Raw genomic sequence first — 15,907 nt, forward strand, 5'->3', positions numbered from 1 at the left:
GGTCATTTTTTGATACACAGAATAAAGTTCAAATCCAAAGTTATGCTACATATTCATTGGCTAATGTCATAGCTAATTTAAGATAAATATTGATACAGCTAGTAATGTAATACTTTTAATCTGTACAAATGTATTAGTGGGCGAAGCTCAGATCAACATCACCCCCCCCAACCGATAGTGCGGTGGTAGATTCCCAGTTTCCTTTATGGCTCAGTTCAGGTGCCTACATACACCATAGACATCTTTTACACACACGTCATCATCTCAGACACATCCAGCGTAGCCATGAGCCCCATCAGAAGCAGATATGGATTATGAATGTGCTCATGCAACAAAATGTTACTGCATCAAATTGTATCGCGTTGAACCCGAATCGATTCGCTCCTCTAATCAAACCTGAAGCGTTTCACACTAAAACGTATCATTCCAGTATCATATCGGCACCCATGCATCTACATACGTATCGAATCGTCTTGAAAAAGGGAGAGACACACATCCCTAATGAATACTAATGAGATGCTGAGAAATTCAAGTGCCACTGTATAAAGGCAATGCAGTCTTCTGCCTCGAGCGCTACTCCTGACGAAACTGAATAAGGAGGGATGTGAAAATGTTTAGGGAAAAACTAGGGACAAGTGTGTAAAAAAAATAAAAATGTAAAGCAGTAAATGCATAAGCGCTTCTGTACGATGCTGACCTAAGTCTGTGTTAGTCCAGTCTGCACTGGGACATATTGTTCCTCAAAAATGTGTCCAATAGCATGCAGTAGGGTTGGGCGGTATCCAGTTTTTCAAACCGTTTCGGAACCATACCGGGGTATACGGTATTACCGGAAGTGCACACAAGAGGAATTATTTTTATTTATAAAAAATGTAATATTTAGGTAACATGGATCTTGACCCAGGAGGGGATTAATTGTGTATTTTATTACCAAGAAGCTTAAGCTTGCCATCTAGCCACTTAGCATGTTAGCAAACCAAATGCTGGATATAATTTATTATTTGGCACATCTTAGAACTATGTTAACTAAGCAGTGGCGTAGCACACACACCTCCGCAAGGTGGGGTGGCCCCCAACCCAAAACCATTGGTATGTGTAAGTACCCCTGTATACGTTATATTGCCCAATCCTAGTATGCAGCACAGACTACATATAGCCAACACTCAGACACTTAGCGGACTGGCTCCGCTTAAAAATATAACTTTTTCCAAGGATAACCACGGTTCCACAGCATAGGTTACTAACTACAGATTAGTAGTCTAAAACTGAAAATATGCAATTGTTCTTTTGAGAAAAAAATTCTTATGTTCATGTTTAAGATCTGCCAAAACGAAAGAATGGATTTCTTTGATGATTTAACACTTGAATTGTGGCGTTTGTGGTTTTTCCTTTTTTTACATCTAGCCTACAGCAACATTGGCTCAGAATGGGATGGCTCCAAGTCTGTCTTTTGTAGTATWTWTTTTTTTTTTTAAGTAGATAAAAGGTTGTCACTTAGCGCCAGAGTGGCACACCGGTCTAAGGAACTGCATCTCAGTGCTAGACACCCTGGTTAGATTCCAGGCTGTATCACAACCGGCCGCGATTGGGAGTCCCATAGGGTGGCGCACAATTGGCCCAGCATCATTAGGGTTTGGCCGGGGTAGGCCGTCATTGTAAATAAGAATTTGTTCTTAACTGACTTGCCTTGTTAAATAAAAAGGTTATATTAAATTTATAAAAAGCAGGTGTGTTCTTTCAGCTGTCCAGTTCAATTRTGAGCGTCAAGTTATTCTGTAACTAGGCCTAGTTTACAGATCTCCACTGTTATTAACGTCCTGTTTAGAGGAGGAAAATGACTCAACCTTAATTCAGCTTGAACCCGAGTCCACAACTTTCTGGTCTCTCAGCCCTGCTGTAGTCTGACTCAGTCAGTACTGGAAGGGGTGACTAATGAATTATTCTCCAGGGTCTTGGATGAAATTCTCTGCACTTCATATTTAAAGACCGGGAAAAGTGAGGCATATTTCAAGCAGCACCAGAGTCACACTAATCTATAATTAAAAAGTGTGACTTTGTGCAAGGAGGAGCACTGCCAGAACCCTGCAAAATGACTTCCAGCAGGCCACAAATGTGCATGTGTCTGCTCAAACGGTCAGAAACAGACTCCATGAGGGTGGTATGAGGGCCCGACGTKSACAGGTGGGGGTTGTGCTTACAGCCCAACACCGTGCAGGACGTTTGGCATTTGCCAGAGAACACCAAGATTGGCAAATTCGCCACTGGCGCCCTGTGCTCTTCACAGATTGAAGCAGGTTCACACTGAGCACATGAGCAATGTGACAGACGTGACAGGTCTGGGAACGCCGTGGAGAACGTTCTGCTGCCTGCAACATCCTCCAGCATGACCGGTTTGGCGGTGGGTAAGTCTTGGTGTGGTGTGGCATTTCTTTGGGGGGACGCACAGCCTCCATGTGCTGCGCAGGGTAGCCAGACTGCCATTAGGTACCGAGATGAGTCCTCAGACTTTGTGAGAATATGCTGACACATGCACATTTGTGGCCTGCTGGAGGTCATTTTGCAGGGCTCTGGCAGTGCTCCTCCTGCCTCCTTGCACAAAGGCGGAGGTAGCGATCCTGCTGCTGGGTTGTTGCCTCTCCACGGCCTCCTCCACGTCTCCTGATGTACTGGCCTGTCTCCTGGTAGCGCCTCCATGCCTGGACACTACGCTGAAGACACAGCAAAACTTCTTGCCACAGCTCGCATTGATGTGCCATCCTGGATGAGCTGCACTACCTGAGCCACTTGTGTGGGTTGTAGACTCCGTCTCATGCTACCACTAGAGTGAAGCACCGCCAGCATTCAAAAGTGACCAAAACATCAGCCAGGAAGCATAGGAACTGAGAAGTGGTCTGTGGTCACCACCTGCAGAACCACTCCTTTATTGGGGGTGTCTTGCTAATTGCCTATAATTTCCACCTGTTGTCTATTCCATTTGCACAACAGCATGTGAAATGTATTGTCAATCAGTGTTGCTTCCTAAGTGGAAAGTTTGATTTCACAGAAGTGTGATTGACTTGGATTTACATTGTGTTGTTTAAGTGTTCCTTTATTTTTTGAGCAGTGTATATGTGATCTTATCCTGAATTCACTTCTGCTGTGCTGTCCTTTGAAATGCTTGTACAACGCAAAACAAATATCCTTATGTAAGCTATGTACTTGAACTGAGTGGGGTCAGCTTACTTTATCATGCAGCCAAAACCAACAAACATCTACAGTAACAGTCAAAAGTTAGGACACACCTACAGTTGAAGTCGGAAGTTTTCATACACTTGTGACAAAAGCCTGCACATTATCCTAAACACACTTATGCTGTGCTGTCCTTTGACGTCCTTGACAAATAAACGCAAAACAGATGTCCTTATGCAAGCTACAGTTGAAGTCGGAAGTTAACATACAATTAGGTTGGAGTCATTAAAACTCGTTTTTCAACCACTCCACAATTTTTTGTTAACAAACTATAGTTTTGGCAAGTCAGTTAGGACATCTACTTTGTGCATTACAAGTAATTTCTCCAACAATTGTTTACAGACAGATTATTTCACTGTATCACAATTCCAGTGGGTCAGAAGTTTACATACATTAAGTTGACTGCCTTTAAATTCCAGAAAATGATGCCATGGCTTTAGAAGCTTCTGATGGGCTAATTGACATCATTTGAGTCAATTGGAGGTGTACCTGTAGATGCATTTCAAGGCTAACTTCAAACTCAGTGCCTCTTTGCTTGACATCATGGGAAAATCAGCCAAGACTTGGGAGAATTTCCAAATGCCTGAAGGTACCACCTTCATCTGTATAACAATAGTATGCAAGTATAAACACCATGGGACCCAGCAGCCGTCATACAGCTCAGGAAGGAGACGGGTACTGTCTCCTAGAGATGAACGTACTATGATGCGAAAGTGCAAATCAATCCCAGAACAGCAAAGGACCTTTTTAAGATGCTGAAGGGAAAGGTACAAAAGTATCTATATCACAGTAAAAGAGTCCTATATCAACATAATCTCAAAGGCCGCTCAGCAAGGAAGAAGCCACTGCTCCAAAACCACATAAAGCCAGACTATGGTTGCAACTGCACATGGGGACAAAGTTCGTACTTTTTGGAGAAATGTCTCTGGACTGATGAACCAAAAAAGAACCGTTTGGCCATAATGACCAACCGTGAGGCATGGGGGTGGCAGCATCATGTCGTGGGGGTGCTTTGCTGCAGGAAGGACTGGTGCACTTCACAAAATAGATGGCATCATGAGGAGGAGAAATGATGTGGATATATTGAAGCAACATCTCAAGACATCAGTCAGAAATTAAAGCTTGGTCGCAAATGGGTCTTCCAAATGGACAATGACCCCAAGCATACTTCCAAAAGTTTGTGGAAAATGGCTTAAGGACAACAAAGTCAAGGTATTGGAGTGGCCATCAAAAAGCCCTGACCTCAATCCTATAGAAAATTTGTGGGCAGAACTGAAAAAGCATGTGCGAGCAAGGAGGCCTACAAACCTGACTCAGTTACACCAGCTGTCTCGGGAGGAATGGACCAAAATTCACCCAACTTATTGTGGGAAGCTTGTGGAATGCTACCCGAAATGTTTGACCCAAGTTAAACAATTTAAAAGCAATGCTACCAAATACTAATTGAGTGTATGTAAACTTCTGTCCCACTGGGAATGTGATGAAAGAAATAAAATGCATAATTCTTTCTACTATTATTCTGGAATTTCACATTCTTAAAATAAAGTGGTGGTCCTAACTGACCTAAGACAGTGAATCTTTACTAGGATTAAATGTCAGAATTGTGAAAAACTGAGTTTAAAATGTATTTGACTAAGGTGTATGTAAACTTCCGACTTCAACTGTACTCATTCAAGGGTTTTTCTTTATTTTTACAATGTAGAATAATCAAACCTATGAAATAACAAATATGGAATCATGTTATAACCAAAAAAGAGAAACAAATTATAATTTGATATTCTTCAAAGTAGCCAACCTTTGCCTTGATGACAGATTTGCACTCTTGGCATTCTCTCAACCAGCTTCACCTGGAATGCTTTTCCAACAGTCTTGAGAGTTCCCACATATGCTGAGCACTTGTTGGCTGCTTTTCCTTCACTCTGCGATCCAACTCATCCCAAATCATCTCAATTGGATTGAGGTCGGGTGATTGTGGAGGCCAGGTCATCTGATGCAGCACTCCATCCCTCTCCTTCTTGGTCCAATAGCACTTACACAGCCTGGAGGTGTGTTGGATCATTGTCATTTTGAAAAACAAATGATAGTCCCGCAACCCAGACGGGAATGGCGTATTGCTGCGGTAGCCATGCTGGTTAAGTGTGCCTTGAATTCTAAATAAATCACAGACAGTGTCACCAGCAAAGCACCCCCACATCTCCTCCTCCATGCTGCATGTGTGGTTCCCACCATGAAGAGATCATCTGTTCACCTACTCTGCGTCTCACAAAGACACAGCGGTTGGAACCAAAAGGCTCAAATTTGGATTCAGACCAAAGGTCAGATTTCCACCGGTCTAATGTCCATTGCTCATGTTTCTTGGCCCAAGCAAGTCTCTTCTTATTGGTGTCCTTTAGTAGTGGTTTCTTTGCAGCAACCTGCCCATATAGGCCTGATTAACACAGTCTCCTCTGAACAGTTGATGTTGAAATCTGTCTGTTACTTGAACTCTATGAAGCATTTATTTTGGCTGCAATTTCTGAGGCTGGTAACTCCAACGAACTTGGGACTTTCCTGTGGGGGTCCTCATGAGAGCCAGTTTCATCATAGAGCTTGTTGGATTTTGCTAACTTTTCCCACGATTGTGTGTTTAAATATTGCGCTGGTTCTGGCTGGGTGTCTCTGCTTTTCACTGAGTCGGAACTCAAATCCTAAAAAATAAATAATTAAGAAGCGAATGATCCTCTGTGGCCAAATTATTATTTCTGGTGAAGTAGCCTATTTATAATGATTTTATGTAGACATGAGTAAGCTAATTAGCCTGTATAATTTTGGCAATTTAATACAATTGACTTTAGGGAAAGCTTCCCTTAGCCTTATGGATGCGCCTCCTATGTATTTTAACGTCTTCAAAATTCTATAAGAATGATGCACGTCGTTGCATCAGAGTTGGATGTTCTGTTAAGATTAACCATAAACAATGCGATTAGTCATTCTAAGAACCGTTGGTCGTTGTCCTAATCACATTACGCAACCAATGCATATGGATCCGGTAAATTAAAATGTTGCCGGTCAAATGTCTGGAAACCCTGCCCCACACACATTTCAGAATATTCTTCACATGGCACTGCGAACACTCTCTGGGGTAATGATGGCGCAGCAGCACGACAGAGGGATTCTCTGGATGAGCCTTCATAAATATATGGATGACGAGAATGCATTTTAAGTGTCGCTACCCCGACGACGATACGCAGGCCAGGAGAGGAGCGTTGAGGATAATTTAAAATAAATGAAGTGGAGTGAATTATTTAAAGGTACAAACTGAGAATTGAAACTTGCTTTTAGACTGCAGAMGGAAAACCGCCACAAAAAGCAACGGTGCACCCGTAGCTCCCTTATCTCCCCCAGACCACCTCTCCCCCTGTGGCCCTCAGCCCCCTGAAAGCCTGTCCATTAGGTGCAGTGAGACAGGGAATGCAGGGGCTACAACAGGAAAACCCACTGTATTCCCCTTCATTTCCTCAGGTTCAGTCACGCAGGGCCAGGCTCTCTGTGCTCCATCAGCCTAAATATACTTTTTTATTCTGCTGTGTGGTGCAGATGGGCTCCAGTGGCTGGGTTTTCATTATAGGGTGGAGAGCGGAGCAGGGAGAACAGAGAAAAATACATCTGGCGTAAGCACTTCTGTCCATCAGCCAGTATGGAGCCCAAGACTGATGGCGGCAAAACAAAGCGCAGCTCTAATCAATAAGCTCTCCTGATGAAAACAGGCCAGAATTGTGTTTTTTGGTGTGTTTTTTTAAATCACACACCACGGCTGCCCAGGCCTTTGGCCTCTCTGTGCACTCTTACCCTCCTAGAGCACTCCTTCCATTACCCCCCAAAACTCCACCAAAGGCTGGCCCCAGTCTCGACAGACAGTTCTCACTCATCACTTGACAAACTATCCCCCTCTTTCCCAACAAGTGATGTGGTATAGCGGATAGTGGATTCGATTCCCGAACCATCCATACCTAAAATGTATGCACTCCTGACTGCAAGACTGGATAAAAGCTTATGCTAAATGGCATATACTGTGTCTGTGTGGACCATAAGTAATGTCTAAATGCCACAACACATAGTCCAATGAAAGAGTTGGAAGAGAGACTGCTAAATAGTGTAGTGAACAGTAAACATTGAGTTGGCTGGCTGCGCAAGAAAGTGAGCATCMGGAATCATCCAGTCAGGCTTCTCCTCAGCCGAGAAACTATGCATCAGTGAGGAACATGTGCAGCTTCTAACTGGCTGTGTAAAATGTATCCCCGTAGACCCAGGGCCTCTATGGATACATCAAGACAACCAATGAACGGTCAGCCTGGGACGAAACACCATTGCTCTCAGAAGAATCATAACTGAGAAGGTCTAACACAGACTGGCTGTCCGGTCACAGGAGTGACCAATGTTTGTGTAGGAGGGGAATTGGATCATGGGACAATCCTTGTGTGGTGGCTGTAGACTACTGCAGAGAGAGGCTCTTCTCCCCGAGTTGACCCGAGAAGCAGGTTCATAGAGCCTAGAGGCCATCACATTCTGTTTGACATGCATGCCTGGAAAGGCCTGATACAAGACAACATCCCCTGCCAGGCAAGGGCCTGCTTATTAGCGCTTGTGTCCCAGCAGCGTGGAGGCAGCAGGSCCGAGATGGGCCAGGCCCAAGAACAGTCAGTGTGTCCACCTACAGCAGGATGGGCAGCCAAGCCTGCTGGAAAAAAAACTGGGACTGCAGCAGCCCAGCCAGTTAGATGGACCTCACACCACAACAGAGAGAGTGAGATGCGCGGCAGAGGGAACAAAACTGCCAAACTGCTCCGGCCCTCGCACTTCATACATTGTCTTTTTCAGTCAAAGCCACTGTTGGTTAACACAACCACTCAGTGAGCCCCACCATCTCCACTACTAGATCTCAGAGGTCTGCGTCACCTGACATTTTCTAAGGAAGCATGAACACAAGCTTACGTCCATTTAATATTTTGAACTATTTGGGGGGGGGGGGGGGGGGGGGGGGGGGGGGGGGGGGTCATACTGCATCTAGGGTAGAAAGTATTCAAGTTTTTACATCTGGAAGGAATGAAGGACAGAAATAAAAATGCATTTTTAAAAAAGTCCAGAATGAAAGCATAGAATTCTCCAGAATAACAAGCACTTCCTTTCATAATTGCTAGAAATATGTGTTTTATAAATAGAAAATTAAAATCAGACGAGGGCAAGAAGGATAATGCCTTTTGAACGCACCATTGACAAAAGCCTGCACAATATCCTGAACGCACTTCTGCTATGCTGTCCTTTGAAGTCCTTGTACAAATAAACAGCAAAAGAGACATCCTTATGTAAGCTACAGTTGAAGTCAGAGGTTTACATACACTTAGGCTGGAGTCATTAAAACTCGTTTTTCAACCACTCCACAAATTTCTTGTTTACAAACTGTAGTTTTGGCAAGTCGGCTAGGACATCTACTTTGTGCATGACACAAGTCATTTTTCCAACAATTGTTTACAGACAGATTATTTCACTGTATCACAATTCCAGTGGGTCAGAAGTTTACARACACTAAGTTGACTGTGCCTTTAAACAGCTTGGAAAATTCCAGAAAATGATGRCATGGRTTTAMAAYRTTCTGATAGSCTAATTGACATCATTTGAGTCAATTGGAGGTGTACCTGTGGATGTATTTCAAGGCCTACCTTCAAACTCAGTGCCTCTTTGCTTGACATCATGGGAAAATCAAAAGAAAATCAGCCAAGACCTCAGAAAAAATATTGTAGACCTCCACAAGTCTGGTTCATCCTTGGGAGCAATTTCCAAACTCCTGAAGGTACCACGTTCATCTGTACAAACAATAGTACGCAAGTATAAACACCATGGGACCACGCAGCTGTCATACCGCTCAGGAAGGAGACGCGTTCTGTCTCCTAGAGATGAACGTACTATGGTATGAAAAGTGCAAATCAATCCCAGAACACCAGCAAAGGACCTTGTGAAGATGCTGGAGGAAACAGGTACAGAAGTATCTATATCCACAGTAAAACGAGTCCTATATCGAAATAACCTGAAAGGCCGCTCAGCAAGGAAGAAGTCACTGCTCCACAACCGCCATAAAAAAGCCAGACTACAGTTTGCAACTGTACATGGGGACAAAGATTGTACTTTTTGGTGAAATGTCCTCTGGTCTGATGAAACAAAAATAGAACTGTTTGGGCATAATGACCATCGTTATGTTTGAAGGAAAAACAGGGAGGCTTGAAAATTTGTGGTCAGAACTGAGAAAGCATGTGCGAGCAAGGAGGCCTACAAACCTGACTCAGTTACACCAGCTCCGTCACGAGGAATGGGCCAAAATTCAACCAACTTATTGTGGGACGCTTGTGGAAGGCTACCCAAAATATTTGCCCGAAGTTAAACAATTTAAAGGCAATGCTACCAAATACTAATTGAGTGTATGTAAACTCCTGACCCACTACTAGGATTAAATGTCAGGAATTGTGAAACTGAGTTTAAATTATTTGGCTAAGGTGCATGTAAACTTCCGACTTCAACTGTATGTACTTGAATTGAGAGACCTGACTGCATAGACAGTATCACTGTCCGCTCCAGGAACAGGGAAGATGGCTAGCTAAAGTACTTGGGAACAGAGATTGGGACCTTGACGTCAGTAGCAATTTTAGCATGTAAATCTTGGTGGGGTAAACAAAACAAAAAAATGCTTTAGATGCATGCCAGCAAAGCCACTACACAACACTAAACAATACATGAATTGCACTATATAAAAGGTGACCACAAACTGCGCACCACCAAGTCAGAACAGTAGGCTAAGTTATGAGGGAAAGGGACCAAATTATTAGGGTGAGGCACATGGGCTACTAACAGCTTACTACACAACCTACACTTAGTATTACTCTCTTAGCTACAGAATACATATTTCCCTGGCATATTACATCATTTATGCAACAGACATTTTGGGGTTTACCTTGTGCTGTGCTCACATGAACAGGAAGGTGGCGCGGCAGTCCTTGTGGGCACATTTTGTCAAACTTTGTCAAAGTCTGGCATTCTCTGGATTTATGGTGCTTTCAAGTCAACTGGGAACTCGAAAAAAAAACAAGGTCGAATCACAACGTCAGTGATCTTCAGGTCAGAGCTCTAGAAAGAGGCCCAAGTTCCCATCTTGGAATTCCAAGTTGGATGACRGTTCAAAACATATTTTTCCAGTCAGAAATCTCCCCCCAGAGTTCCCAGTTGTCTTGAACTCACTGAAGTGATGCTGGATTGACAGCATGGCCAATGTATTCAATCTTTTCTTGACATTGGCATGTGAARGTTAATCCTTTTAAGCTTGGAAAAGAGACCCTTAAACCCAGACTTGGACCACACACCCACTCAATAGTAGGCTAGTGATTGCTTTGCAATGCTTGCAGTTAGCCACTGACTCCTTCCAAACCACTCATTGTTGAATTTGCAATTTCCAACTTCTTGTGTAATGTTTATGTCCAATGGCCAATGAGTACCGATACGTTTTATCTTCATATGACTTGATTGAAAAGGATTTGCCAGTAGATTGTCAACGTGATTCATGATGATGACTGCTTGTCTAGCTAAGATTTTGTAAGTATGACGTCGACATGATCAGTTCTATCAAAGCGACGGTAGATATAACGTGATTTGACATCATTTTATCTGTGGCCAATGACCTTGAGCCTTCTTGGATGGGCACTTCTAATGTAACTATGGCAGCACAAGGGGCTTGAATTTTTGAGGACTCCCCTTAGATTTTGCAGTGACGTAGTGCCCTCATGACAACACTGAGCCAATCACGCCACAACTAGAGAACATTACTAACCCCTAAGCTCCATATTTTCCGCTGGCTGCCCCACCACCACAGAAAGCACTGAACTAAGCTTAAAAACCTGCATTCTGGAGCTGCCTTACTCAAGAAAGCAAAAAAAGAGACCATGTTTGTTTGCGGCTTTATTTATTAACTATGATTTTTTWTTWTTTTTTTGCAAACTGATATGTGGCACATATTAATGCCAAAATAATATGCAAAACAAGCTCTGCACCACCTGCCCTGAATAACAGGTCGCCACTGCTTGATGTGTGTGCTCTTCCCTCAGAGTCAAGGAAGGGGTTTCCAAATGGAATACTATCGCATTTCCACCAGTCTCCTCCTCTTCACAGATCTATCTGCTGCCTTCAAGGGGCTTGAGAGAACATGAAAAGCAGCTCCGTGATTCTGAATTCCTGTCAGAGCATTACAACCTCTGGAGCTTCCCCCTGACGTAAAGCCCAGCACCACTCGTTCTGTTTCCACAGCCATCTTTAATGACTTTGTGAAGACACTCTGGGCTTTAGCGGCACAGTGCATCATAGGGGGAAGACAAGTTGTGCCCATGATTCCTCTTCAGAACTCCTTTGGATTGAGAGAGTCTCTCTCTCTCTCTCTCTCTCTCCCTCCCCCTGAGCGAATGGGAGTGCGGCATGAATTAGGAGGTAGAAAACCAGAGCTTGCTATAACGGAACAATGCGCATCAATGACAGCGTGGCTGGCAGCTCCACACGAAACGTTATTTACAGCTCACACAAATGAAATTAGAGGAGCACACAGCTCAGGAGGCAGAAAAAAATAAGCTGAACTGGCATCACTTAGAGGCTGGGAAGAGGGTCAGGCTGCATAATTATAATATTGCTTTTCTTCCTTCACCGCCAGTATCTATACTGCTCACATTGGTGGATAAAACCTAAATGTGACAACAGGTTATTGGAGGGTAGGACTGTAAAAAGGCAGTAAAAATGTGTTCATTGACTGAAGCTTGTGCCTGTGGATAAGGACTTGATCCATGCTTCATGTTTGATGAGGACCATCAACCACCGATAATTTAAGGACTATAAAACCCGTAATGTGCAGAATGAAACGTATGGTTGAAATTCACTGGACAACTGAAATTCAACCAAGACAGATGAGCAGCTTTTAGTTAAACAGAAACCAATGATGGATTGGCTACTTTAAATACAGGACCAAAATAAACAGAGTAACAGTAATTGAATTACTGTAAATTAACATTTAATATCACATTCAAGTGGACAGGCAATGACAACCTGTCCTCCAAGAACAGTTGTTTTTAACTGACCATCTGAGAAGACTGATTTACCAGAAAGTTGATAGCTTGTACCCAGAGTGTTCACTCTGGGTGAGAAAGGTCCATGTAAAGAGGGAAACTTTGCAGATCCAGATTCAATACAAGGCATTGAAAACGTCAGCTGTCAATTTCCACTAAAGGCAAATTGCTCAAATCAGGCAATGTTTTACTTCAATTGACAACAGTGACTCATAACTACAAATGCAGTAGGCTACAAAGAATGTTTGTGTTGTTTAGCTAAAAACAGGTTAATTTTGCCATGTTAGTAATAGTGTAGCCAATAAGCTACTGTACCTTAAACAGTCTAGTTGCAAAAATGATATTTAGCACGTTGGTAATACTGCCAGCAAGCATGGTTTCATTGGTAGCAAGTGGCATCTCTCATAGCTGAGAGCACATTAGCTATCTTGATAATTGCTTGACAGATGAGCAAAATGAGACAGTCATATACTCAACTAGCGATAATTCGCTAACGTTGGAAGGGGTGTAATCATTAGTCCAAAACGTTTTGCAACGGAAACCGTTTACTCTAAACGAAAAACGTTTCTACTCGACAAATTTAGCTAGGACCCTCCCCGTTCGTTCCTAGTGAATACACCCCTGGCTATAGCTATCAAATACTGCTTAAACTTGAGTGCCGGGTGGCAGGCTAGCCATGTGTATTGCATACATACCAAACGGTTCAGTCTTCTCCGTAGCATATTTGAGTTTTTTCTTCTTTGGTAGCTGGGGACACCAACGAACTATTTTTATTTCAACCAGTTTACTACAGACTCTGTTTGAGCTTTTCTGATAAATAATAAGTAACGTTACATTTATATTTGTTAACTAGCTCTCTATTTTCTACTCTAGTAGTGCTTATAGCTATATGGAATGCCGCAGCGATGCTACATTGTTTCCATTTTGTTTGAATTCTATCTCTTCTAACCATTCGCATTCTCCCTTTTAAATATTTTCCGCGTTGCGTTTTACTGTTCTAGTCGTGCTTCCCCATCCAAAAAACTGAAACTGTCCGCGACATCCTGTAGTTCTATGCCCTGTTGCTGTGTCTTTCCGAATTAATCATCACATACGATTCAACTCGCGGCACCAGTCACAAAAAAAATGTGACCGACATACAAAAAGTAACTTAAATTTCGTTTCATACGCAGGTCTTTCTCGCCTACTACTGCCCCCTTATCTCCCGTCAGTCAAACCCCTGTCAAATATATATTTTCTACTCTACCCCCCCATTAGCGTCATCAGCGTCTCGTCCATTGACGATATCATATGAACGACTCGTCAGCAACACTAAAAAATAACTTCCGGGTCATGGAATTTCGGAAATGTTTTAAATAAAAGTTCCCTACGTAATAGAAGAAAAGTGTCAACAACCTGTATTCATTCATGATAATATWTWTTTTTTTWAATAATCTAAACATGAACAATGATTCATATTTGTTCATATTTAAGGGACATTTGCATTATATTTGGGTATTAAAACATGTTCCAAGTTCAAATAAATGACCTCAATACAAATCACTGTATATTAAATACCTATTGGCTTATAGAGCAAAAACTATTCTAGGTGCCGCAGTAAAATTATTGTAGCGAATAGTCCGTAGGGTCTGTAGAATGTATATATGGTGTCAATTCATGGGTCTCTGAATAATATGGAGTGTTGCTGGACTTTTACTCCACCCATTACACTGGTCACAATTTAAATCATAGTATAGAGAGAAAAAAACGATTCTTTTAATTGTAAATTATTCATTTTTCATTGTATACTTCTAATAAGTAGGCTTTTATTATGTTCTTGGCATTCATTAACTTAAGCTCCAATCATTTCTGAATGTGCTCCGTTATGTAATATTCTTTATATTTCTTTATAATATTTCTTTACAATATTCTTAGTTTTACATAATTTAAACATTATGCACTTGCAAAGATGCAAAAAATATTTATTTCGTATCAGTGTTTTACCACAGACTTTTATTTTGAAGGCAAAATCCTAAAACCGGATGTCTTAATGTGGATATGATCCAGCTAGTGTTGCTGCCGTGAAACTAATCTCAATCCCCTCAACGCTCCCACGTTAATAAACTCCGCCCGTTGAAGATGCAGTGACTATTGCCGGGTTCCAAACAACTGGGAACTCGGAACTGGGAACTCAGAAATCTCCGACGTCCGAGCGTTCAAAATAACTGGAAACTCTGAAAAAAACGAGTTCCGACTGGGGAAAAAACTATTTGAATAGTCATCCAACTAGCAATTCTAACTCTGGAACTCGAGTCTCTTTCTAGAGCTCCAACTTTCCGACCTGAAGATCGCCGATGTCATGATTTGACCTCGTAATTTTCCGAGATCCCAGTTGTCTTGAARGTGGCATATGAGGTGTTGCACTGGGATTTGTTGTCATCATAGGCCTATTGGGGAACTACATTAGCTACTTCCTTTTTTTACAGTCTGGTCTATCCTATACCAGTGTCAACAATAAAGATGGGGCACTTTTTATATATAAAAAATGACATTATTACATACAGTACATTCGGAAAGTATTCAGACCCCTTCCCCTTATCCACATTTTGTTACATTACAGCTTTATTCTAAAATGGATATAATTTAAAAAATCTTCATCAATCTACACACAATACACCATAATGACAAAGTGAAAACAGGTTTTTAGAAATGTTAGCAAATGTATTAAAAATAAAAAACAGAAATACCTTATTTACATAAGTATTCAGACCCTTTCCTATGAGACTCGAAATTGAGCTCAGGTGCATCCTGTTTCCATTGATCATTCTTGAGATGTTTCTACAACTTGATTGGAGTCAACCTGTGGTAAATTCAACTGATTGGACATGATTTGGAAAGACACACACCTGTCTATATAGGGTCCTGCAGTTGACAGTGCATGTCAGAACAAAAACCAAGCCATGAGATCGAAGGAATTGTCCATAGAGCTCAGAGACAGGATTGGGTTGAGGCACAGATCTGGGGAAGGGTACCAAAACAATTCTGCAGCACTGAAGATCCCCAAGAACACAGTGGCCTCCATCATTCTGAAATGGAAAAAGTTTGGAACCACCAAGACTCTTCCTAGAGATGGCCGCCCGGCCAAACTGAGAAATCGGGGGATAAGGGCCTTGCTCAGGGAGGTGACCAAGAACACAATGGTTACTCTGACAGAGCTCCAGAGTTCCTCCGTGGAGATGGGAGAACCTTCCAGAAGGACAACCATCTCTGCAGCACTCCACAAATTAGGCCTTTATGGTAGTGGCCAGACGGAAGCCACTCCTCAGAAAAAAAGGCACACGACAGCCGTTTGCCAAAAGTCACCTAAAGGACTCTCAGACCATTGGGAAACAAGATTCTCTGGTCTGATGAAACCAAGATTGAACTCTTTGGCCTGAATGCCAAACGTCACGTCTGGAGGAAACCTGACATGGTGGTGGGAGCATCTTGCTGTGGGGATGTTTTTCAGCGGCAGGGACTCTGAGACTAGTCAGGTTTGAGGGAAAGATGAACAGAGCAAAGTACAGAGAGATTCT

At 42.4% G+C, this 15,907-nt stretch overlaps 1 protein-coding gene across 1 annotated transcript in view; it reads right to left on the reverse strand.

Annotated features, from left to right (window-relative positions):
- LOC111965490 (phospholipid-transporting ATPase 11C) overlaps positions 1 to 13,630 on the reverse strand; it is a 71,641-nt gene extending 58,011 nt beyond the window's left edge. The window contains exon 1 of the mRNA XM_023989664.2: positions 13,049 to 13,630. Coding sequence (XP_023845432.2) covers positions 13,049 to 13,075 — 27 coding nt within the window. The 5' untranslated portion in view covers positions 13,076 to 13,630. The remainder of the gene's footprint in view (positions 1 to 13,048) is intronic.
- Positions 13,631 to 15,907: the final 2,277 nt, after the last annotated feature.

Source organism: Salvelinus sp. IW2-2015, linkage group LG6.2, assembly GCF_002910315.2.
Source record: "Salvelinus sp. IW2-2015 linkage group LG6.2, ASM291031v2, whole genome shotgun sequence".
NCBI lineage: Eukaryota > Metazoa > Chordata > Actinopteri > Salmoniformes > Salmonidae > Salvelinus > Salvelinus sp. IW2-2015.